Source organism: Urocampus carinirostris, chromosome 17 (genome assembly GCF_059441175.1).
Source record: "Urocampus carinirostris isolate Australia breed hairy pipefish chromosome 17, RoL_Ucar_1.0, whole genome shotgun sequence".
NCBI lineage: Eukaryota > Metazoa > Chordata > Actinopteri > Syngnathiformes > Syngnathidae > Urocampus > Urocampus carinirostris.
In genome coordinates this window covers 4,144,637-4,170,239 of record NC_142365.1, presented here as the reverse complement: position 1 = coordinate 4,170,239, position 25,603 = coordinate 4,144,637, and the positions used below count along the sequence as shown (strand labels likewise).

The 25,603-nt window shown below is 41.4% G+C and overlaps 1 protein-coding gene across 3 annotated transcripts in view; it reads right to left on the bottom strand.

Annotated features, from left to right (window-relative positions):
• The window catches only part of nectin3b (nectin cell adhesion molecule 3b), a 56,903-nt gene extending 37,416 nt beyond the window's left edge, over positions 1-19,487 (bottom strand). For all 3 annotated transcript variants that reach the window (XR_015847292.1, XM_088321096.1, XM_088321095.1), the window contains exons 1-2: positions 19,331-19,487; positions 224-571 (exon numbers count right to left, since the gene is read on the bottom strand). Coding sequence is in view for 2 of the 3 variants with exons in the window: in XM_088321096.1 (XP_088177222.1) it covers positions 224-571; positions 19,331-19,409 (427 nt within the window). In the remaining variant the exon portion in view is untranslated. The remainder of the gene's footprint in view (positions 1-223; positions 572-19,330) is intronic.
• Positions 19,488-25,603: the final 6,116 nt, after the last annotated feature.

Genomic DNA, 25,603 nt, shown 5'->3' with positions numbered 1-25,603 from the left:
ATCATATAGACTTGTATAATTCACATACTTAGTGATTACCAATGCTATTTAGTTATTTTAAGGCGTTTATCTGGTACCAGGGGTTCAAAACACATAATTACCTCGAGTTTCCATCCCCCGCTTTAAGGCTATTTAATTTTGAGATCCCCACCTCGAAATTGATCCATTTCATATACCGGGGGTCTACTGTGATTCAAATGAAAAATAAAAACCATGTACTTACCTAGCACACTGACAGTAGTGGATGCCTGCGTGATCCCAAGTGGGAAAGTGGCCGCTTTACACGTGTACATGCCCATGTCGACGAATCCCACGTTTTCCAGTACGATGGTGGCATCGTGGGATGAAGGGGAACGGAAAGACAAGCGATGGAGGAAGTCCGGGGAGATGAATGTGCCGTAGCGCGGGTTGTAGACGGCCACCGTGACCGAGCCGGAAGGCAAACGGCGCTCCCAGGAGCTCTGCGTGAGGGTAAGGTTGGTGGCCACGTCCACTCGGCACTCCAGCGTCAAGTTCTTCCCCAGCACTGCGCTCACGTGGGCGGGCACCACCACCTGACTGGCAAAAATTCCTGCCGAACACACACAGATGACTAAATCTATGACCCCAATAACTCTGGATGCACTAGAGTGAATTTAGCCCGGAGCAATTGAGGATGATGGTTACATTAGACTGTCTCAACTATCGCACAAAGAGTCTATCGATCTACCTTGGTCATATACCTCAAGAGGGGTGACCGACAGCAAGACACACACATACAATAACAAAGAAAATAAAAGGGAAATAAATAGCAAAAACAATTTTGGACCATGGCCAACCCAATTGCCCAAACAAGTTAGGCACCTCGGCACCCAAGTTGGTCATGCTTTCGTTCCTCCAGATGAAACGGGACACCAGAAAGCAGCCATGTCACTCGGGTCAGGGTGACACAACACTCTTGTTCAACAGCAGGGCCCGGCAGCTTTCACTGGTTTACCCCTGCCGCATCATATGGGTGCCAAGCCCATCCCAAAGAGTCACACTCACATAATTGCCTGTTAAATAATAATAACAACGGTAAATAAAACTAGGGTAAGAAAAAAAATTCTCTTTTCTATGCTACAGTTTATAAGTTGCTTTCTTGTTCTGCCAAACACATTATGAAAGAGTTGTAGGTTAATTAATTAATTAATTAGGCGTAATGGAGTGCGAGCTATTGCACAGAGTGAATAAAAAAAAAACAAGGTTTTGGGTGCTCCGAGGAGAGTGATGAGCAACAATAATAATAATAATAATAATGTCCTTGTATTGTCATTCTGTGTAACAATGTACACAGAACGAAATGTCGATTGCACCTGACCCGTTGTAGCGAGCCGATGCAGCCGCAGCCAACAGAGGGCGCCGCCGACCACTTTTTAAGTCTTAGGAATGACTCGGCCGGGGCGCGAACCACCGACCTCCCAGAGTATGGATGTTAAGAGGGGACTGTATGAGAGTGTGATAGTGCCGACTGTGTTGTATGGTGCAGAGACTTGGAGCCTCAACACAGATGTGAGAAGAAAATTAAGTGTTTATGAGATGAAGTGTTTAAGAAGTATGTTAGGAGTGACAAGATTGGATAGATTGGGAAATGAAATTGTGAGAGATAGAACTGGAGTGGTAGTGGAACCGAGCAAGCGTGTGGATAAGAGTCCTCGGTTGGTTTGGACACATGTAGAGATGGATGAGGAGCGAATATTGAAGAGGATCTACAGAGCAGAAGTAAATAGAAGGAGACCAAGAGGAAGGCCGCCTTGACGTGGATGGATGGTGTTATGAGTGCACTGCAGGAAATGGGTCTAAATATAGTGGAAGCTAGAGCTCTTGTTGGTGATAGGAATGAGTGGAGAGGTGTTGTGAAAGGATAGTGGGATTGTGGACGCGTTCTTAAGGATGGGCTGGGCACCCATATGATGCGGCAGGGGTAAACCAATGAAAGCTGTCGGGCCCTGCTGTTGAACAGAAGAGTGTGATGCGTCACCCTGACCCGAGTGACATGGCCGCCTTCTGGTGTCCCGTTTCATCTGGAGGGACAAAAGCATGACTAACTTAGGTACCAAGGTGTTTGGGTTTTTGGGCATTTGGGTTGGCCATGGTCCAAAAACGTTTGTGTGTGTTTTTTTTGCTATTTTTTTTTCCCCTTTTTTAATTTTCTTTGTTATTGTAGGCGTTTGTCTTGCCGCCGGTCACCCTTCTTGGGGCATATGACCATGGTAGGTAGATAGATGGATAATTTATACGTGAATTTGACTGCCTTATCAGACATGAACTTCACCACACATCACTGGTAAACTCCCAAAAAAGACCTTAAAGTTGGACCAAATTTAACCAAGTACTGTATGGCGATTATCCATTTTTGACCCAGTGTCATTTTTATTTAAGAGTAGGTAAAAGCAGGACTCTGCTCCAAACCAAATTTAGTCTTGAAGCAGAGCACGATATGACAACTCTGGCAATAAGACGAGATGCACAAAAGCATCCCAGCAGGCGTCTAAACAAATAAAACACAGATGACAGTGGGAGTGTTCATTTGGTAAATCTGTTTAACGCGTAGCTTTCCTCCACCCGGACAGAGCGAACAAAAGCTGTCCATTTACGCGTGTCCTCTTTTTTTTTTTTTTAGTAAAACCCTCTCTGTCACGAATGCGTCATCGCTCGAAAAACGAAAGCTCATTTCAAAAGGGGAAAAAAACTGAAACGGCAAGATCCCGGGGAAGGCGGCGTAGGAGCGGGGGTACGCATGGATAGGAAGATGACATCACCGCTCACAGAAAGAAAAAAAGTGAGAGGGACGGAGACTAGGAAAGATGCTTTTATCCAGAGAAAATAGACAAATGACGTCACTCGTTAAGAAATCAAATTAAAAAACCTGTCCCTAAGCCTTGGACCGTCACTAACTGCAACAAACTGCAAGCGTGGAAACATCAAGACTAATCGAACCCTGCTGTGCTGCTGGGCAACAGAGTCCAAAACAGTTCCGTTGTTGTTCTGCCAAAATCAGCTCCGTCTCGCCAAACTGAAAGACGTCGTCCTCCATTATCGGCGGGGGGCTGACTCTGTGATATTGCCGTCAAGCAAATATATAATTGATTTTGTTCGACAAGCACTGGAGGCGACCATAGATTGCCCTACAAAACCTATCGCTATATCCTTCAAGGAGAAGTTGCTCAGAAGGAAAAGTGACAGGCTTCTTGCAGGGTTTGATTCCAGAGTGTTGGTTAATGAGTTGGCTCAAACAAGGCAATCTCAGTTTTGCACAGAAAACCGACTCAATACTATGTTGCATATCGCTATGCATGTGTAACCGCGGTGTACTTGTCCCACCAAAGATCCACATTCACGCTGGACTGGATGATGAGGTTTTTATTACAGTTACTGCAGATGAAATGAGTCACAACATTAGCTTTTCTGCTGGCTTTGATCTCTTTGATCTCGTTGGCAGCTCGCTCTGTAGACTGCCCAAAGCATATCAAAGAGCTTTCTTTTCAATTTACATAAAATACATTTTAGAATATCACAATACATTTTTACATCCATTTTAACAAGAGATCGTATAGTGTTGTTTTTTTTTTTTAACGTTTACAATGAATTCAACATATTTTTCCTTATTCTGAATTTTAACCAACATCATCCTTTTTAATATATATGAGAAAATAGAACAATAATGAGTATAAAAACGGGTAAAATTGACCTGCAGATGAAATGAGTCACAAAATTAGCTTTTCAGCTGGCTTTGATCTCGTTAGCAGCTCTCTGTAGACTGCCAACAAACCCCGCCTCCCGGTCACATGTCAGAAGCCAAAACCAAACCCCACCCCATACCAGCAGGTGGCACTGTTGGACTCATCATGGCAGGACACTTACCAAAAACTATACACATATTTCAGCAGGAATTTCAATAAAACAAAAGTTATTATTACACCCGTTACACATGAAATGAAATGAAAAGATCTGCATTTATATAGCGCTTTTCAAGTCAATGACTTCCCAAAGCGCATTACAATGTGCTCCACATTTCCCAATAGCGGCCTTGCAGCCATGTAAGGCGCTAACCTGCTTATTGGGGGTATTAGGGGTTCAGTGTCTTACCCAAGGACACTTCGACATGTAACACGGACGAGGCGGGATTCGAACTGGGATCCCTTGAACCCAAGACGAGCGCTCTACCTCCTGAGCTACTGCTGCCCCGCACACAGGGCGCCCCGCACACAGGCAAATATTTCACTTGGAAACCTCTGGAAGTAATCAAATCCTACAAGACATTTTCTTTTCAAGGCGATGGAGGTATCACCAACGGACAAAGAAATGCTTTAAAGTAATCATTCAGTTTTCGCCGGTGTTGCGTTCTAAAAATCTCCTCCGACAGTCAAAATCTGAGACAAAGCATCAACAGTTACATAATATATAGGAATGTAACAATATATTACAGTCATATTTTCTCGACTACAAGTCTGTTTTTATCATAGTTTGGCCGGGGGGGGGGGGGGTAACTTATGCTCCAGTGAGACTTATATATGAAATGATTGGCACATTATTAATGAGTAGGTGTCAATCTATCCTTTCAAACACATGTTAAGCATATGACTGGAACAGCTGTTTTCCAACTTCGCAACATTGCTAATATTCGCCCTATGCTGTCTCAGTCGGATGCGGAGATTAAAATTCATGCGTTTGTTACCTCCCGTTTCGTCTGTAATGCACGACTCTTCGGTCTCCCGAAGTCCAAACTCAAGACCCTGCAGCGAGGCTTTTAAGTACGACAAGAAAGTTTGATCACATAACCCCGATTTTAGCTAATCTGCATTGGCTCCCTGTCAGTTTAAGATGTGATTTTAAGGTTCTGTTGGTAGTATACAAAATCATGCATGGACTTGCACCCTCATATCTTTCAGATATAATCTCCCTCTATGTTCCGGTCCGGAGCCTTCGCTCTGAAAACCCTGGTCTACTAGTGATCCCAAGATCCAAGAAGAAATCAGCTGGTTCCAGAGCGTTCTCCATTCGGGCCCTGGTGCTGTGGAATGCTCTTTCCCCTGAGATTTGATCTGCAATCTCAGTGGAAATGTTTAAATCTAAGCTTAAAACACACTTCTATTCTATAGCATATGAATAACCTATATTTTATGTTGACAATATCTGTGCATTATTTGCCCTCATGTAGGTTTTAGATCAGGGGAAATTGTCATAATAGTCTGTAGTTTGCAATAGTCTTGGATCTGTGCAGCCCTTTGAGAGACTGATTAAGGTCTATACAAATAAACATGACTTGACGTAGAAACCAAAGAATAAACCCGTATACATATCATTGGAGAGAATTCCGATTAAAGGGGCAAAGTGGGAGCAACCTCATTACGCAAATAGACATTGTATACACCTAAACTTGACAGTGCCAAAATTACACATAAAAACGTATCCTGTTGTCTCATTAACAAGTGTATCTTTGGAAGTGGACAATTTTAGTCTGAAGCTGTTGTAGAAAATAAACTTGCATTTGTAGAATAGATTAGCATACATTTAGAAAGAAATGTAGAAAGACTTGCTTACAGTTGGGAGAAATGTTGCTTACATCTCGGGAAGGTCTCGGCGGACGAATTAGTATGAACAATCCTCCTTAAGGGAGGACAAGAGACAACGGCAAAGGGCAAGGTGACATAAACTGGTATAAACTTAAAAACACTTCCAAATAAGGACGGAACCCTGGGCATGTACGCCTTCAGAGGTGAAAAGGGACGGGGCCAAACCGGGTACACGTGCTATGTTGAAAACTATAAAGACCCACGCATATCTGATTCGCTGAGTTTCTTGTTGAAATTGTGTATCAATAAAAAAGAACTCCCTCTTACGTCATTTGATTCCTGCATTCTTTGAACACGTATGAGACGATTCAACAAATTGGTCTTATCTTCATCAAAGCCAGTGATGTGCTCATCTTCAAAATGTAACAGACTTTTACCCAAATAATTTACAACAGTAATTTTAACCAATGTTCTGTTTTGGAATACTTTTCAGTGCCCCAATTATTTATAATCAACCGAAAAACTCATTTGTGTAGCCTTTTTTATCCTCCAAAATTGATTTCTTGACCCGCCATTTCAGTAAAGGCGCAATAATAACGCTAGACAACAAACAACGGTGCAGTACTAGGAATGGAAGCGAGCGTTTCTCCACTTGTGAATATGTAATGACAGAGGTATAGCGACGGTGTTAAATTTTTTATCGGCGACATGACAACCTTACATAAGCGTGCCCTGGTTTTTCTGCAACCGAGAAGAAAAAGTGATGAGAATAGGGGCGAATATTATTTGATCACATCTGCAGCCTATCTTGACATAATAGTGAGCAGGATGTACTCCGTGTACTTTTAGGAGAATTTCAAAAAGAAACTTCTCGGTGCACGAATAGAATTCAAAGCGTTCCATTTACTTTCGCACTCTGCAGGGGAAAAAAAAATGGATAGATATCCTAGCATCAAGGACACAGTGCTCCTTGGGGACTGTGTGACGCCGGTTCTCACTTGAGACAATAATAACGTCACGTTCGCTACTTTCCGAGGGGTGACAGAACTAACCGTAACGCGTGCAAGCAGGAAAAAGATTTCGAATACGTTCCCGAGGATTCCCTCCATCACTACCGGAGACTGAACTGCCTTTTCCCCACAGGATACCCCCTTTTAATGTGGCTTCATGTCAGAGACACTTTGGGTGGGATCATTTGATTCATACCTTAGCGCAGACGTTCTCGTTTGGATAGAGTAGCCACTGGCAGTTACTTCAAGCCAGTCCATCAAGCATGTTCAAGTGGCAGCGAGTATATAAATATGCATGTCTTGGCAGGGTCTTGCTGAAAGTGGGGAACCGGAGCATAAAATAGATGAGCGGCGGTAGCGTTTGTGCGGAGTAGGACCAGAGTGCAGCTGAATCATCATTTGCAGTCCGGACGTATTCGAGTGACAAATCAAGCTCTTGGACAAGCGACCTGGCTTTTACAGTCGTTGGAATGTCCATCACAGAAAGAAAATCAATTGGAGGAAACCACTCTATAAAAAAACAATTTCTTGCAAAACTAATATAGCAAACAGGCCAACAGTTAAGGATTCACAGGGTAGTGTTATGTTTTAGATAGATAGATACTTTATTCATCCCTGTAGGGAAATTCACACTTCCAGCAGTATCCTTTTGTTGTTTATTAACAGATTAACAGGATGGCCTCGGGGTGCTGTGTTGTAGTTTAGCAACAGCAGAGTGGATGACGTCACACGCTAGGCCAAAAGTTCGACGTTCCTGCAGCAGATGGAAATCTTTGTGCCCAGGGTTACACCACCTCGTGTTTACGTACATAGCGAGTCCGCCTCCTCTCTACTTCCCGAAGGCTTTTGAGTCTCTGTCTAACAGCGTTGAAGCCGGGTAGCTCCGGATAGCTCCACGTTAGCGTCCAGGGTGCTAGACGTGAGCCACGTTTCCGTAAAACACAGAAAACTGCACTCCCTGTACGCTTTGATGTTTTTCACCAGCACAGCTATTTCGTCTGTCTTATTTGGTAGAGTTCATATTTACCATGATTACGGACAGTACCGAAGACTTATAACGCCGCTTGCCGCTTAGCCTTAGCTCCGGCTCTGCAAAGTTTATTGAAAAATGCATAAAAAAAAGGAAAAAAAAAAGTCTAAATACCATATACCCTAGAGAAACGACATGAAATCGTTCAGAGGTGGGAATCACAAAGTGAACTTGAGGTATAGTAGGGAATAGAAACCATTGCTAATGCATTCCTTGATTTAACCAGGTCCTTAATACTGTAGTTCGAATCATCTATTGGTTACAGCCATGGAACTAAGTGACGGTATTCCTTGATAATCGCAAGCTTCATTTCCATGGTTGTCACGTTTTTGATTCCCCTTAAGCATCATTGAAGCCTTCGGACACAGAGCAAATAAATACAGCACAAAATACAGTATTCTAGCAAAGTCTTTACCAAACACTCGAGATTTTTCACTTTGGGCCAGATACGCCTAGTTTTTAGTGTGTTAATAAATCTTTGTATTTGTATTTCCTTGGGTTGTGATAATAAGATTGAAACCTTTGGGAGTGCTAAATTTGCAAAAAGAAAAATCAGGAAGGGGAACAAATACTTTTTCATGGCACTATACATAAGAACACCGTAAAATTATTTTTTTTCTGGCACACAAAAGGATTTGTGGTGTTAGGTAGTGTTGAAAATGCCGTAAAGAGGGTTTGAAAAAAAACATCTCGTTAGAAATTGTAAAACGTCGTAAAGTGGGGCCGCCGTGTCCTGGGGGTCTACTGCAGTGTTTTTCAAACACTGGTGTGCCACGGCACACTGGTGTGCCACGGCACACTGGTGTGCCACGGCACACTGGTGTGCCACGGCACACTGGTGTGCCACGGCACACCGGTGTGCCACGAGATATTGTCAGGTGTTCCATGGGAAATCATCCAATCTGTACGCCTGTCTGGTCTAGCGCCTGGCAGAGTAATTATGGAGTACTTTTCCATAAAATAAACGGCAGCAGGTAACAAATTATCTTGTGCTTAGAGACAAGCAAATTAGTACGAGAAAGACAGAGCTGTGGAGGAAGAGCTTCGTGTGTGTCTTCAATTACTGCAAGGATATCAGCTCTGCATTCATCCAAACTGGCCCAGATTTCGCACTCAGTGAATATAAATATGAAATATTTTAATATACTATTGTGTTTATTTGATTCCAATTTAAGACGTTATAATATATTGTAATGTCATTCTTCAATGTTAAAAACACTTATATTGTTTATAAAGGCTCCTTTTTCTACATTTTCAGCTAGTGGTGTAGCGTGGGATTATTCTGAATGAAAGAACTGCGCCTCAGCTCAAAAAGGTTGAAAAAAAAATTGGTCTACTGTACGCTCTATGGCATTTGTCTCACGAGAACTAATAGAAATCAGGAAACTACTTTTGTAATATCCATTAAAAACAATCAGGTGACAAGCGCAGCAAAATTCTTTTCCCTCACTGCATCTACAAACACTGCAGATAAAATGACTGAAGAATTAATCGGGAGGGTCTATCATCATTTTGCAGAGAATGCAAGTTGCGCTAAAGCTAACTGATGAGGTTGAAAAATTGGCTTTTTTAACAATAAGCCTTACAAGAGACCTTTTTTGCAAACAATGTAATGTGGAAACAATTATTTTGCAACGATGTGATCAATGACTTAAGAGAAAGTCATGCCGAGCAGTTAAAACGTGATGTTTTTTTTCATTGAACGTCGATTGGATAATAGCATCCAAAATGTGGCCATGTGCGAGTGAAATTGAATACATGTGCAAATTATAGACCGGACTTTGCATAGGAACGGTTAATAGAAACAATGCTTCTAATTTCTCAAGCATTTGAATGGAAATTCATCTGTTGAAGCGAGTCGCCGTTTGGCTTTAAAGTGTGAATTAATTAACGCTTTCCTCTTAATCCGTTACCTACTTCGGAAAGTGAGTGTGCAAGCGAGCCATTTAGCACTTCTAACCCACTGTTACCCAACAGATAGGCTCAACATAACAACCCCCAACACAGGAATTTCCTAGACAAACAGGGTGGAGAACCATCGTGGGAAACAATCTAATTGCGAGAGAGGACACAACGGTATTAATGTGAAAATAATATTGAGCTAAACTGTTAAGATGGAGGCAGGGACAACTTGATGAGAACTGCTAAGTAGCTTAATGTGACCATGCGTCCGCCGGACAAGGTGAGGAACTGGTAGGCTCGCGCATGAAGAGAGATAACAGACTTCACATCGAATTAGAGACACTTTGCTTGATTACCAGGTTAAGTTATTGGTGGGGTAGGTGGCGCTCTTTGTGTTGTGGCAATGGCACCATAATAATGCTTTAATTGTTTAGGAGTGCTCACGTGTTTTCTGGTTACTGGGCGCCTGTTAGGCTAATTGACGCTGGCAAAAACATGACAGTGTTGACAGCCTTTTCATGGCCGAATTTCAAAACAAATTTTCCAATTCCTCCAGTACCATTTAAAGAAAAAATCTGGAGTGAATCATGTACTTTCTGATTTAAGAAATCGATTTGTAATCCTGCGTGCGCATTTCTCAAGACATATGATAATCTTGTGCAAATTATGAATAGGTTTGTTTTTGAGCAAAATCTCTCCCAATATAGGTGTTAAGTAAAATTGACAGTAATATGTAGCTTATATTTTCAGTTTTTGCTAATACAATTTACCACTGGGAAACACTACCTTATTTTTTCGCATGCCTTTGAACAGTGTCTGAAATAATGTTTGCCCGGACACCCGGGGCGTGCATCTTTTACGTCGATGTCTGCCCGGGTGGCCGACAACTTTTCAAAGGGAAAAAAAAAACCCAGAAGATTTCTTTTCAAATCAAACGTTTGCTTTATTCCGATTTCGAAATCTTTGTTTGGTTTGAAAATTTCGGAAGTTCGTTTCGCAATTTGCATACTCAGCAGCCAATCAGAAGCCTGCATCGAATAACTTTTTGCTTCCGGACTTTCCCGAGCCTTTTAAGGTCGCACATTTGCATAACATTTTCAAAAGTAGACGCACAGAGAACACAAGAAAAATGGAGAAGTGGTTAGGAATCAAGCCAAAACCTCAGCCCCAGAAGAAAGAATCAAAATAAGCTAGCAAAATGAATGACGCTAGAAAATGTTAACATACATTAAAAGCATCGGGGGAAGAGGAGTTCACGTGGCTTGTAGCAGACGAAGCAACAAACATTGCATGAATGAAGATGAGTGAATACAGGTACATACTGATGGCAGATGGAAAACATGCAATGAAAGTTATAAGTACATTTATAAACTTCATTTTAAAGCGTTCTGTTATATATTCTGATTATTAATCCTTAATACTTTGCAACAAAGTTTTTTTTTGCGATTAGTCTTATTGTGTTTCAAGTTGTGAAAAATAGGGCAGGCAACTTTTATAATAATAAGTAATTGATATGAAATTGTTGCACTAATACACATTTCAAAGTGCCTTGTTTAGGTTTAGCATGCACTTATTGTCATGGGACAAGGTTGTACAAACTAATGCTAGCTGCGGTTAATCACGAGAGAAGAAATGCAATGGCAAAGGCAAAGCCATAAAAGAGCAGTGTCAGCGTCATTTTTAAGCAGACTTGAGAAACATGGCAAGAATTTCACGCATTTACAAGCACTTTTCAATTCTTGAAAACACAACATTAAGATTCATATATTTTCAAAGATTTCTAGCATCCGTATGAACCTTGACACTAGGTGCAATGTCGAAGAGCCCGCAAGAACCGGCGGCTGTTTGAAAGCAGTTGTTGGTCAGGTAGTATGGGGGTGCGATGAGGGCCGGCAAAAAATGACTAGCAGATAACAGTGATTGCACACCGCTCATTTCTTCTTGGAGGTAAGAGAGTGTGGCTTTAAATTTGTGTTTTCCACTGCGTGTGGCAATATTGGTATATTTTTGTCCAGCAAGCTCCATGTTAGCATTGGGGCTGCCCAGGGACTGTCGCTTGGTTAATTCCCAGCTAACGAAGTCTTATCGCCGAGCCATTGCTGCTTTTTGTTGTTGGTTCCTGGTTATCCTGACTGTTCTCCGCATGTTTATTTACATGGCTAGTCTAGCGTGAGCGACAATTTTGCCATGTTCCTTGGATTCTTCATTTCCCGCTAGCTTTGCACTTGTCGCCATAGCCTGGCTGCTCACCGAGTGTTTTTTGGTCGGCCGGCCTCACACGTTTTCTTGCGGAGGATGTGGTCGCCTTTTGTTGATCGGTCTCGGTTAGCCCCCGCTGGCGGCTCTCTGTGTGTGTTTTTTTGCCAGTTAACCCTTTTTTCCTGCTCGCCTTTTCTTGTACCATTACTGCATCGCCCTGTGACACATCGCCTAGGCCTTCTCCACAAAAACTACCCAACTTTGCTCAAAAATCTCATAACCTGTATGAAAAACAGGTGAACCTATATGGCACCTTGCTTGACTTCCCACATACTAAATTTTGTAGCAAACTCCAACTTGAGTCCATTATTTGAAAAGAAGCTTAGAAAGAACAATCATATACAGACACATTATATGCTAATTGATAATGCTATTACGTTCAAGGTACCTTCATGTTTTTCCAGGTGAGGACATTTCTAAAAAAACAGGCTTCCGTTTGGCCAATTATTTTGGCCGATATTTGAAGCAGTCGGCTTTAATCGGCAGCAAATGCCGTAGTAAAAAAAAGGTCAAAATTTAAAAAGGTTTTGAGAAAAGTTTGACCTGACATTAAAAAGGCCAGAAGGTAGTTTTAAATGGGGAAAAAAGTTTTTATAAAGTCGGTCTCATTAAATGCTTGGCAAAATGAATTTCTCTAGTTTAATAAAACGGATTTAAAACCTTTCACTGGCCAAGATTTCTTTGCTTTAAACGCCTCTATACGGTTACAGCCATTAGATCTTAGCAATGGTAGCGGTTTGTGGGCCCTCTTTGTATTTCTTAATAGCTAGCTAGCCTCGTTTCCATGGTTATAATGGAACGCTTCTCCCTTGAGCATTACTGCAAGCCTTGGGATAGCGAAACAAATACAGTACAAAAACAACAGAATTGTATCATGTTTTTACACACGAATTTCTGAACTGTATGAAGAAAGGCATTGTGGGGGGTAATTCGACAGATAGCATATCAGCATTTCTGATGATGCCGTGACGCAAACCAATAAAAGACCAGAATTTTATGTGACTTTGAATAATAGCAGAATTGCATTAGAGATGAAACTCGTCAACCGCACAAATGCCGCAAAATTTGTAAATTTTAGGACACAAAATATTTTTTTCCTGCAGCGTTTAGTGTGGTAAAAGCCATAAAGAGCCACTGAAAAAACACGTTACAGTAATCCCTTGCGGCTTCGTGTTTTCGCTACTTCGCAGATTTCGAGTTCTGCATTCTGATTGGCTTAACAGTTGCCCTGCCCCTTTCTTGCTCATGTCTGCCCACGTGTCAATAGCATTGTGGTCTGAGTTGTACAAATACATATAACAGCTTCGCAAAACTACAGTTTCATGCGCAAACTTTCCAACTTCGAGTTACTCAAAAAGCCACCATGTCCACCAAACACTGGACCGAGAAAAGCACCAAGAAGCAGAGGAGGATGCTTTCTATCGCCAACAAAGTTGGAATGCTCGACCCATATGCAACTCTAAGCTTCCTAGGGACTCTTTCAAAAATGTTTGGAAAATGGAAAAATATATGTGTCTGTAAAAGGACAAAGAGGACACATTCTCTACGTTTTCCAAAGAATATAGATATAGTAAGGTTTTCCTTGTTTATAAGGCTTGTAAAAAATCTTTTGCATCTCCAAATCATTATTTTTTGGGTCCAATATGGCTCTTTTAACATTTTGGGTTACCGACCGTTTTCTATGGTGTCCACATGATGGCAATAAAGTATTATACGAGATAAAAACTGTGTTGACCTCAAATTCCACCCTTTAGTGCAATAAAGCACCACGATTATTCTTAAAATTTTAATTTTAGAGTACTGATGTTATTTGAACATTCATAAAGTACAGTACTTTTATTCGTTTCTGGAAATTGAGTTTGTTCTTTGATTTCAATGTATAATAGAGCAGTGTTTATCAAGCAGTGGGCCGGGGCACACTAGTGTGCCTTAAAACCTTGTCTAGTGTGCCGCTGGAATTTGCCCAATTTTATCTTGCCAACAATCAGGCCATTATTCGGTATTTTTGCTCTCTTTAGACGAGGAACTATAAGTCATCCATATCAGTAGGTGGCAGTAGATTTTTTATATTCTTTTTATGTATTAATTATCTGCTCATGAAGTAGTACAGTACATTTAATAACTTAAATTTGTTTAACAAAGCGGTTTAAGATTGCACTGTAAAAAATAAAGCACATCGTTCTTTTTTATTTTAAGTAATATTTCTTCTTTTTATATACTTATTACCTACTTATGAGGAAGTACAGTGAAATATTTGACATAACTTCATTTTCAAACATTTGACGGAAGGTGTGCCTCTGAACTTTTTCATGAATAAAAGTGTACCTTGGTTTAAAAAGGGTTGAAAAACACTAATAGAGTTTATAAGAAAAAAAAAAAAAATTCTACTAGGAGTGGGCGGATCAATATCATTGATACCACAGTATTGATATCATCGATACCATAATATCAATATCATCCATACAAGTACAGTGGGACCTCGCTACTTCGCGGTTCGACGTTCGCGGCTTCAGAGCTTCGCGGTCTGCAATGGTTAAAAAACAAACAAAAACAAAAAAAACATTAAAAAATAAAAATAAAATAAAATAAAATTGGGGGGTAAGGGGCGTCGCTACTTTGCAGATTTTCACTTATTGCGGGAATCCCCCTCGGCAGACGACCCTAGCACGGCGCGCGGTTTCGGTGCGGCTTTCGCTTCACCGCCCCCCCCTAACCCCACAGGTCCCCCCAGCTACCCCTTTCCCCCGCGGCCGTCTGTCCGTCGGCCGGAGCCATCGAGGGCCGTGTAGCGCCATGTAGAGCCATCGCGGCCCGGGCGGGAGACGCCGGGCGCCGGCCACCGCGCCCAACCCGCTTGTCGCGGTGTCGTGCGTATCGCGCCCGAAAGTACCCGCGCTGCGGGTTAGGAGCTCGCTCGCAGGAGCGACCGAACGGCACCCGCGGTGCGACATAAGTAAAAACCCTGTTGTGAATTTGTCTCCGATCGTCCCGGGCGGACGTAAAATCGCCCAGCTGTACGACTCTTAGCGGTGGATCACTCGGCTCGTGCGTCGATGAAGAACGCAGCTAGCTGCGAGAGCTAATGTGATTTGCTGGCAACCAGTTCAGGGTGTCCCCTGCCCGGAGATGGCTGGGATGGGCTCCAGCCCCCCCGCGACCCTAATAAAGATAAGTGGTGCAGATAATGAGATGAGATTTTTTTTTTTTGAATTTTTGTTTTAAATGGGTGTCGCTAATTCGCAGATTTTCACTTTTGGGATCGATAGTTTTCTCCTTCACCAATTTCTTCAAAGCTCCACTTCTGTAAGACTGTAGATAGCACAGCCCTTCTCTCTCTCACCGAGCACCATCGGCCATTCTTCAAGTCGGGGGTCGGCAACACTTGGCTGAGGAGCCGATTGCGACACTTCGACGCTGCGGAGTGGCTCCCTGGCGCTTTTCCAAAGTTGTTTACACATTTAGAAAATATAGGAGGAAAATATATTCTTATTTTAATACGATTCCGTCGTAGGATAAACCTGACACACTTAACGTTTTACAGTGCTGTAAAAATGAGTGGAATAGAGTTTACATTTTCACGAGCGACGAGCTGAACTCCGGTTTGCTTCATCGCTTTTCTCTCTCGCTCCACTCTACCGTGTTGCCCTAGCTCCGCCCCTTTTAAAGGGGAAGCGTCACCGGCAAGGCAGGCGGCCGATCAACAAATCGGCCATGGACCCCAAAGGATTCAAGAGGATTCAACGTTTCTTGGACCAAATTATTTGCATTCAAATAGGGAGAAGTTATCAAGTTATTAAATGACAAAAAGAGGAATGGATCAGACATTAGATGCAGCGTACCCAGTTGGGTGTGAGAAAAAAAAAATCACTTCTGGAGAAATAAGATGAGTGCAAAAATTGATTTAAGAAGTGGATTGCATCTCCAAACAACAGTACCTTTACATGTTCTGTTGCCATCCACGAGCTAATAAAACGGGGAAAACCGTTCATAGAAGGATTTTATACATTTGACTATAAAGGATTTTATACGATTGACTCATAATGCAATGAAGATTTTCACTGAGTAGGCTTTAGTTCAATGACAGGTCAGGCTGTTCCAAAAGTAAAATATTTTGTCTAGTTCTGTTGATAACAGGACTCTGAAGGAGAACGGCAGGGGTTGTTTTGAGAAACGCTCGCCGTTGTTTTGAGTACCCCAGACATCAAGACGCTCTTCTACGAGATGGTGAAGCCCAGGGGGCTTTTTTGGCGCGCCCATGGGAGGAGTCGGCACACTATTATGCGGGGAGAAGATGGCCAATAGGAAAAAGCTAAAGGACCTGAGAAGAAGGCTACACACAGACTCAAACGTCAATAATTCGCCCGTTTTCGATGGAGTACAATTAGTTAAATTGTTAATGAAAATAAATCTGCCCCCGTGTGGAAATGTTGGCTTTCCTGTTCATCTTTTCCCGCAAGAAACAAGCGCGCATAAATTGTTGAGTGAATGTAGGTTGTTTGGTTAATGGAGTCAGATAACTAATCAGGACAATTTGGTAAACGGTACATTTTGATATTTCATTCCCAACAATGGTGACTGCATGAAGGCGTCATTCCTCAAAATATCAAAAAACATATTTGCAGACTTAAGAAAAAAAGTGAAATAATACAGAAAATTAAAGACATGCCTCTCTCTACTAAGACAGTGAAGGAAAAGGTCGTTAAAATAGCAATCAACATCACCCAACAGCAAATCAAGGACATTCAGCGCCAAAATACTTAATTGCCTGTGATAAGTCGTTATATTTCTTTAATTTTGTCAAAAGCAATGAAACATACTGTAATTCATGAATATTGTAACAAAGTTGAACTTGAGTCGGTATCCTACAACAGAACAGACATGGTCCATACAACTTTTTGATAGTAGGCTAACATAACAAATGTAGATACATACAGCATGCATGGCATTCATTTTAAGGCTATAAAAAGGATTTTAATATATATATATATATATATATATATTTTTTTTTTTGGTCCAATATGGCTCTTTCAACATTTCGGGTTGCCTATCCCTTCCTTAAGTATATGCCTGAATCTCTGACCTACAGGCACATTTTTGGCACCTCTTCCTACCTGGTCTGCTGCTGCATCCTGCCTGCCAGGCAGAAGAGATGACTGGAATAATGTCCCCACCCCTACCAGAAGCTAAAAATTGATAGAGGCAAATAGGAGGCGCTGTCTGGACATTTTTTCAACAACAAAAGCAATGCCAGGTGTAATTTGCGTAGTAGAATGCTTTGCTACTATGGCAACACTCAAAATTTACATAAACACATGGAAAAAAGGGAAACAAGCTGCAATCAAAAATGTGAACAAGTTACTGTTCCTGAACAAAAACCTGTAAGTCCGTTTTCACTAATTCGACAGGGCCAATGAGAGACAATCGAAAGTTACCGACTTTAATTTCAAGATATTTTGAAATGAAAGGTACTTTAGTTGTCCCTTTAACATTGTTATACAGTGTTTGCAATTTTGTTACATCGCTGCTTCTTTTAGTCTGACTCTTAACTTTTGATCTTAAACTGTAGTAATAGAAATATTCCCATTTTTTATTATTTTCTTTACAGTATTTGAATACAGAACTATTTATTGCTTAAAATATTTGTGATGATGATGTAATGGTCTGCATTTCTATAGCACTTTTCAAGTCAATAAAGACCTATCAAAGCGCTTTACAATGTGCTTCACACTTTTCCCTTTTACACACTAACTAACCGATAGCAGAGTCACCTTCTATTGGGGGCATTAGGGATTCAGTATATATCATATAACACGGAGGAGCCGGGAATCGAACCTGCAAACTCTTGATCCCAAGACAAGCGCTCTACCTCCTGAGCTAATGTGCTGTATTTTTTGAAATTATAAACTCAAAGGGAAACGGTTAAATCATTCAATGTTTGACATTCCCAGGCAAAAAGTATAAAAATTCTCAGTATGGACCACTCCTAGTTTCTACTTCACCAGTTTAGACTATTGCAGCACCATTTTGGCACGCAACCCCTGTGAAAAATGAGGGATTACTGTACTACAAACTGTTCGATTTTTATTTTTTTTTAAGTTTTAACTCCCACGACATAATGCGTGGTCAATGTTGGGAAAATTCAGTAAAGAGGCGCTGACAAACGTGTTATTCCAAAGTGAAACGGTCGTAAGCAGTGTTCCCTCGTAATTGCGCACTGTTCGCACATTCTCAGCGCACAAGAAAATCGAGCCAGCGCACAAAAATCAGGGCTCAAAATGACTAATTAAGAAGCGACTTAAGTCAAAGTTACAATGCATGAAGGTCAAAATACACGGGTTCCCCCGACGTTGTGTCCTAAATGCGGTATTTTGAAGTCGAGTCGAAGTAGAACAAAGTTGAGTACAGTTAGCAGAGTTTGTCAGGAACCGGCTTCTTCGGCTCGGCTCACTAAAAGGAACCGGCTCTTTCGGGTCCTAAACGGCTCTTCGGGTCGTTTTTGCTTCTTTAATCCCAACATGACCAAATATGATGTAAAATGATGCACAAAATGACTTAAAGGAAGGGGGGAATGGAAGAAAAAAAAAATACCGAAATCAAAAAGTAGTGAAAAGCTGAGAAAAAAAGTAATAAAAGGAAGAGGAAAAAAAAGGGAAACATTTAGAAAAAAGCTAGAAAAAAAGAAAAGAATGAAATGTAGGAAAAAAGTAAATAGAGAACAATAAGAAAAAAGTAACAGCTCGGAAAAAATAAACACAATGAGATTTTTTTTAAAGGAATGTAAAAAAAGTTAAAAAAAAAACACGGAATAAAGAAAAAGTTTGAGTTGCATTCAAATAATTTCCAATTCTATCAAGTGAATCTTGTTTCCAACATTGTACTTCCACTAAAAATGTGATTAAATACAGTTCTGTATTGTGCAACCGACTCAATAAGCCCCAAAAAATGTTAGTATTATGCGACAAAACATATCAGGAAAAAAAGAATTCTAAGAACAAACGACGTTTGTAGGCCGTACAACCTTTGCAATAGTACATGAGTCAATTCATTCAAAAGAGAAAAATTATTTTGCATTGCCGGAAAGAAGTTTTGGACATGTTTAATAATTAATTATCTTGCCACACTTGGGATTGCCGTTGCTCACTGTTGTTTCAAGCGCTGCTCGCCGACTTTGTGTGAACGCTCAGACCCGTAAGGAAAATTACAGGGAACATTGGTCGTAAGGCGAGTCCGCCGTATCCAGGGGGGGGTTTATTACACTTAAACTGGAACACCAGGGTGGGGGGGACGTCCTATTGGATTGCATCTGCTCCTCGGCGGTTCCTATGGCGGGTTACTATGGAAGCCCCACCGAGCGGAGAGCCAACTCAACTTATAACCAAGTTTTACCTGAGCTATTTCCCCCCCGAGGCACCTGCTCCATTCAATACAACTAGAAATAGCAAATAAAGGAACTTAATAGAAATAAACGGCTTTAATTACTCGCTAGCAACACGTGCACTTGCTAATTGGGTTCCCCTAAAACTTCTTCGTAATTGGGTTCCCCCTAAAACTTCTTCCTATTTTAACGGCAACCAAACGAATAGAATTCCACTAACCTGTAAGACGAAACAAAAGGTGAAGCAACGCCAACTCGCCGTGGCGTCCCAGGTAAGTTGTGTAAGAAAACGTAGCCATTGCTTTTTGTCCTTTTGGGGATTTTTAATCGAAGCGAAAAGGGACTTTATGAGAGAACGCGAAAGGCGGCTTGCCAATAATGATGCCGTCCACTGAGTGCACGGCGGAACCTCCTCAGCAACAACTACAGAGTGCATGCGGGCTGTACCATTCGTGGTGAGAAGAGCAGGGGTGGCGGAGACTCACCTGCCTAGGATGTGAATGGAATGGAACGGCTGGAACGGGGGAGATCCTACCCTGCCAGGACGGAACCATTTGTTTTTCGCATTACGTCATCCTCTTTGAAAACCTGATATTAATTGATTGATCAAGTCAGTTTAAATCGCTTTTTTCTCGCCTTTCGCGAGGCGAGTTTCACTAAAGTAATCACCTTGGCCCTTGGATGAATACAAACACATATCTGATGTGAACAATAGCTTGTTTTATCACATTTTGATGAATATACAGTACTGTGTTAGTATTGGTACTTAGCCATCCTCTTGCAGCCAATCAGGAGCGACGATTTAGAAATTAAAATAAAATAAATCCGGTTTTAAATAAATCGGTTTTTTTTTACAGAATTGCAGTAATGGTTATTATGTGGTCTGTAATTGTTTTTTAAAAATAAGTATTGATATATGTACTTGCTGTCAGTTATCACTTGACTCAAAGCAGTATCTGTAAAAAAATGAGTGTGACGTTGCTCTTAAAAATTTATTAAATTTATTTTATTAAAAAGACATGCTTTGCCCTCTTGCCTCATCGGCAAATAATTCGGCAAATATTCAGGCATACTTTACATATTATTCTGTTTTTCTATGAAAAAACATTGACAATACGTAATCATATCATTGCATTAAAGTTTTATTTTTCTATCTATCTATCTAGACATATATCTATCTATCTAGACATCTATCTATCTATCTATCTAGACATATATCTATCTATCTATCTAGACATATATCTATCTATCTAGACATCTATCTATCTATTTAGACATACATCTATATATCTATTTAGACATATATCTATCTATCTATCTATCTAGACATATATCTATACATCTATTTAGACATATATCTATATATCTATTTTTACATATATCTATATATCTATCTATTTAGACATATATCTATCTATTTAGACATCTATCTATATATCTATCTATCTAGACATCTATCTATCTAGACATCTATCTAGCTATCTAGACATATATCTATCTATCTATCTACTTTATTTTATTTTTATGTGGAAGGAAAACTGAGAATAGGTTTATTTCTCTAATTCATATATATTTTTGAGTAAAACAAGACAGCTGATAATTTGTCTTTGATATTTCCCCACTTTTTATGTACGGATGCGTTTTTGTACTTTTTTAATAGTAGAATTACTAGAGTAATATTCACTGCATTATTAGTTCAAAGTAACTCATCTCATTAAGTGTAATTTTTTTTTTTACAATATTTTTCATGAGTGTTTCCATTAGAATAAGAAAAAAAAATCTTAAAAATAAAAAGAATGTCGATTCCAAGTCGATGTTTTATATTTTAGGCTGTGTGCATTGTTTGCGGATGTAGTCATGGATGCTAAGGGCGTAGGATATCTAGCAATTTCTACTTCTACGCAACAGGGAAGAACACAGAAACAGAGAAGCAACCGCGAGAATTGAAGATGGATGAATTGAAGGTTCTCAAGTGAAGGAAGCTGAAACATGAACTCCGACACGTTTTTATCCATGTGTTTTATTTTATCATCAATAGGTAAGTAAACCAAAATCAAACTCAGTTTTGCTCCCCCTGTATTTTCAAACAGGCACACTTGTATTCTTGTCTGTGTCACAAGCCAGAAACGGAGACAGGACAGAGTAGCGTTCGTTGATTCAGTTTTATTGATAAAGAGGAAGAGCAGGGCTTGCTTCCATGATCCGAGGATCGACGGACACGGGTAGCAGGTGGCAGGCAGGGGAAGTAGTACTTCCGCGTCGAGCGGGGATAATCGTAGGCAGCAGGGATACTTGTCGATAGCCGGGACGGGAGAGCAAGGGCGGTATCAAGTTCGCAACAGGTGTCAGGCAGGCAGCATGCCAAAATAGGTCGGATGTCGGGATGGCAGAACAGGGCAGAATCGGGTCCAGAAACAGGTCGGCAACGGGTATCATGCAGAAGAAAACAGGGCAGGAAAAATGTCGGACGCAATGAGCTTGCCTAGCTGGGGGCATAGGTTTCGCAACGATCTGACAGTGTCTTCTCGAAAGCCGGGGGTTTGAAAAGAATCTATTAGCCAATCAGCTCTCAGGGCTGTTGGCGCCAATTGGGCAGTCACAGCTGCCTTGAATCGCCAATCATGACGGTCTGTGTTGTGCCAAAAAATGACCCAACCACCCTCTCCCCCCTGCTGTTACTAAAATGTCTTGGTATCTGCTTTTTGGGTACTGTAATAGAACAGTAAAACATGGAGGATTTGTACTTTGCATGAGAGGAAAATTTTCAGGCAAGCAGAGGGCACCCGCTGTCACGGTTGCCATGGCGCCCAATTGGCCCCGCCCGTGTGGCGCCAGCTTCTTTCACGGTTGCCATGGCACCCAATTGGCCCCGCCTGTGGGCGTCAGCTGAAGCTCGTTGACAGATTGGCTTCCTGTCTGTATTTAAACGCTATCCTATCAGCCGCCTTTGTCGGTCCGTCTGCGAATCTCCGTTTTTCCTGTGTTTTTGCTGTTTGATTTCGACTTTTTCCGTTCCCGACGCCGTCATCGCTCGCCACGGAAGTCCCACTTCCGCGTCTGAGCAACCTACTCTCCGCGACCAATGATCTCCGGAATGAGTGTGCGCTCCTATCTTTTTTCCCCAATAAAACTGTGTAACGTTACGCGAGTGGGTTCTGTTTCCTGTTCTGGTCCTGACCGTTTTACAGTCTTTTATCACCAAAATAATGGATTCTAAAAAAGTTCTTGATAATTGGTAGGGTGTTAGGGTCTGGTACGCCTCCTTATATCAGAGGTTTGGAACCTATCACAAGTCTGTCATCGAGTCAATTTATTTCCACTGTCATTGCTACATTTGATTTTTTGGGGGGGTTTCCTGTTTCTAGTTTGGACACTTTTGATGCTTTATAGTTTGTTACTTTGGTCCTTGCATTTCCATTTCTGCTTTCGGTCTCTGCTTCTGGTTGGGACTTTGTCAGATTTGATTTGGACATGTCATTTGTTCAGTGCGCCCTTTTTCGTTTGTTACTTTGTACCGTTGACGTTACGCGAGTGGGTTCTGTTTCCTGTTCTGGTCCTGACACCCGCGCCCCAATCGGGCAGGTGGGCCTCCAGTCGTGTTGAATTCTGAAGAAGCAACTAGAGCACAGGTGTGAAACGGGCGGCCCGCAGGCCAGATCAGGCCCGCTAAGGGATTGAATCCGGCCCGCGAGACAACACTCAGAGAAGCGCAGGAGAAAAAAGAGCTGCAGGTTGAAATATGTCCACTTGATGTTGCCAAAGCCAGGTGCCTCTCACAAAGACACTGTACTTGTATTTCTTTCTCTCACTCTCTCTCTTTTCCACCCCTTTTCTCCCACTCTCTTTCACTCTGTTTCTCTCTTTTTCTCTTCCTTTGTTTCTTTCTCTCTGTGTCTTTTTAACTTCTTTTGCTCTAACTTCCTTTTTTCTTTTTCTCTTCCTACCCTTCGCGCTTTCTTTTCTTTTCTCTCCCTCTGTCTTTCTATTTCTCTTTGGATTTCGTTCTTCCTCTCCCTTTCTTTCCCCCCGCTCTCACGACTTTTTATCTCTTATTGTTTCTCACACTCTCTACCTCTCTCACTGTAGTCGGGAACATGAAATATTCCAGTCTCATGAATGCGTGCTGGTGGGTGGGATGGAGTAGGGGGGTTCGGTGTACAGCACCCCCCCTCCTGAAAGCTAACCAGGTCAGCCCATCACTCGGTCGGAATTAGGAATTGGATTGGCAGATTCGTGCATTCCGCTTTCTTACTTTTATTGCCGCATGCCATTGGCATTCGTTTTCCTTTAATCGCCGGCCGCTTATGTCATTAGAATTCCCTGTAAGCAAGAAGCCGAGGCTTGGGGATCAGGGGTGTTCACCGTACGGCCCGCGGGCCCGGTCAGGACCGCCGACAGGTTGAATTTGGGTCGAGAGACAACGTTGGGAGGAGCTCAAGAGGGAAAAAAGCAGACAAAAAAAATTATCCGCAGTTTTGTATATGTCCACTGGATGTCGCCAAAGCTGGGCGTCACTCCTGTCTTTTTATTCCTTCCTTTCTTTGTGTTTTTCTTTTACTGTTCTTTCTCTTTCTGACTTTATTCTAATCTCTCTTTTTTTCTCTCTTTCCATATCTTTCTTTTTATCTTTCCTTCTTTATTGCCAAAACATCCAGCTTGCATGTAAGACACGTGATGTCACATGCAATACATTGTGAGCGGAAGTGCTCATGGATGCTAATGCCATAATATAGCTAGCATAGTTAAATCTTTCTTTTTTCTCTTTCCTTCCTTTCTTTGTCTTTTTTTGTTCTCGCTCTTTCTCTTTCTGACTTTATCCTAATTTCTCACTTTTTTCACTCTTTCCATATCTTTCTTTCTTTTTATCTTTCCTTCTTGATTGCCAAAACATCTAGCTTGCATGGAAGACGCGTGATGTCAAATGCAATGCATTGTTAGTGGAAGTGCTCATGGATGCTAATGCCATAACATATCTAGCGTAGTTACATTTCTTTCTTTCTCTTTCCTTCCTTTCTTTGTCTTTTTTTGTTCTCGCTCTTTCTCTTTCTGACTTTATCCTAATTTCTCACTTTTTTCCCTCTTTCCATATCTTTCTTTATTTTTATCTTTCCTTCTTGACTGCCAAAACATCCGGCTTGCATGGAAGACACCTGATGTCACATGCAATGCATTGTTAGTGGAAGTGCTCATGGATGCTAATGCCATAACATATCTAGTGTAGTTAATTTTTTCTTTCCTTGCTTCCTTTCTCGCTTGCACTCTCTCTCTCGCTTAACTATTTTTTTTCTCAATGTCTTACTTTCACTTTAACCTTCCTTTGTCTCTCACTTTCACTCTGTCTCTTTTTCTCACTGTTTCTATCTCTTTCTCTCTCTGCCTCTCCTTTTCTCATTTGTTTTCTTTCTCTAAAATGCTCTCTCTCTTTCTTTCTGACTTTATTCTAATATCTCTTTCTATCTCTTTTCTCTCTTTTTATCTTTCCTTCTTGATTGCCAAAACATCGGGCCTGCATTGAAGAAGCGTGATGTTACATGCAATGCATTGTTAGCGGAAGTGCTCATGGATGCTAACGCCATAACATATCTAGCATAGTTAGATTTTTCTTTCGCTTTTCTTTCTTTCCTTCCTTCCTTTCTCGCTTGTACTCTCTCTTAATTTCTTTCTCTTTTTTTCTCAATGTCTTTGTTTTTTCTTTCTCTTGAACCATTCCTTTTCTCTCACTTTCACTCTCTGACTCTCCTTTTTTTCTCTCTCTGTTTTTATCTCTCTTTCTCTGCCTCTTTTTCACATGTTTTCTTTCTTTAAAATGCTCTCTCTCTCTTTGTCTTTCTCTCTTTTATTAATTTCTATTTTTCTCTTTTTCATCTCTTCCCTCAGTTTTTCTCTCTCCTTTTTTCCTTCCTCTCCCTCTTATATAGTTGACAGGCCCCTGCGAGAGTACATTTTCTACCACGCGGTCCCCGAGCGCCAACGACATCTACAACCCTCGTCTTCAATGTTAAAGATGAAGTTTGCGCGGTGCATTAAGCACGCTCCGAAGAAGTTCTAAAATTAAAATCGCGGCACACTCGCGTCTTCTTCAAACAAGCGAGAGATGAACACGCGAGAAAATCCATTCTCCACAGCAATTTTGGCCACAGAGCGCCTCCTGTTCCCGCTCCGTTTGTGTTTCTTTCAGGAAAGAGCGACTCCCACGGAACGATCTGCACACAAAGAGTGAGTAAAAGGGTAAATAAAATGTCACTCCACATTTTCTCCGGAGTTTGTGATCATGACAACAACCTTTGTGTCGGTGGCCCCGTCACCAGGTACTCTCCCCCCTCTGGAATGCCTTTCGGGCCCTCGAGTGCGCTTTCCTGCAGATTGAGGAGGTTTGGAGAGGTTGGGAGGCTTGTGGCACAGGAAAGATGGCTTAAATTAGCCGCCTCCTGCTCAGACACCCTCTTTTGTTGCAAGGCTCGCCACCTCTCTCTTCGCTTGCGCTGGTAAATTG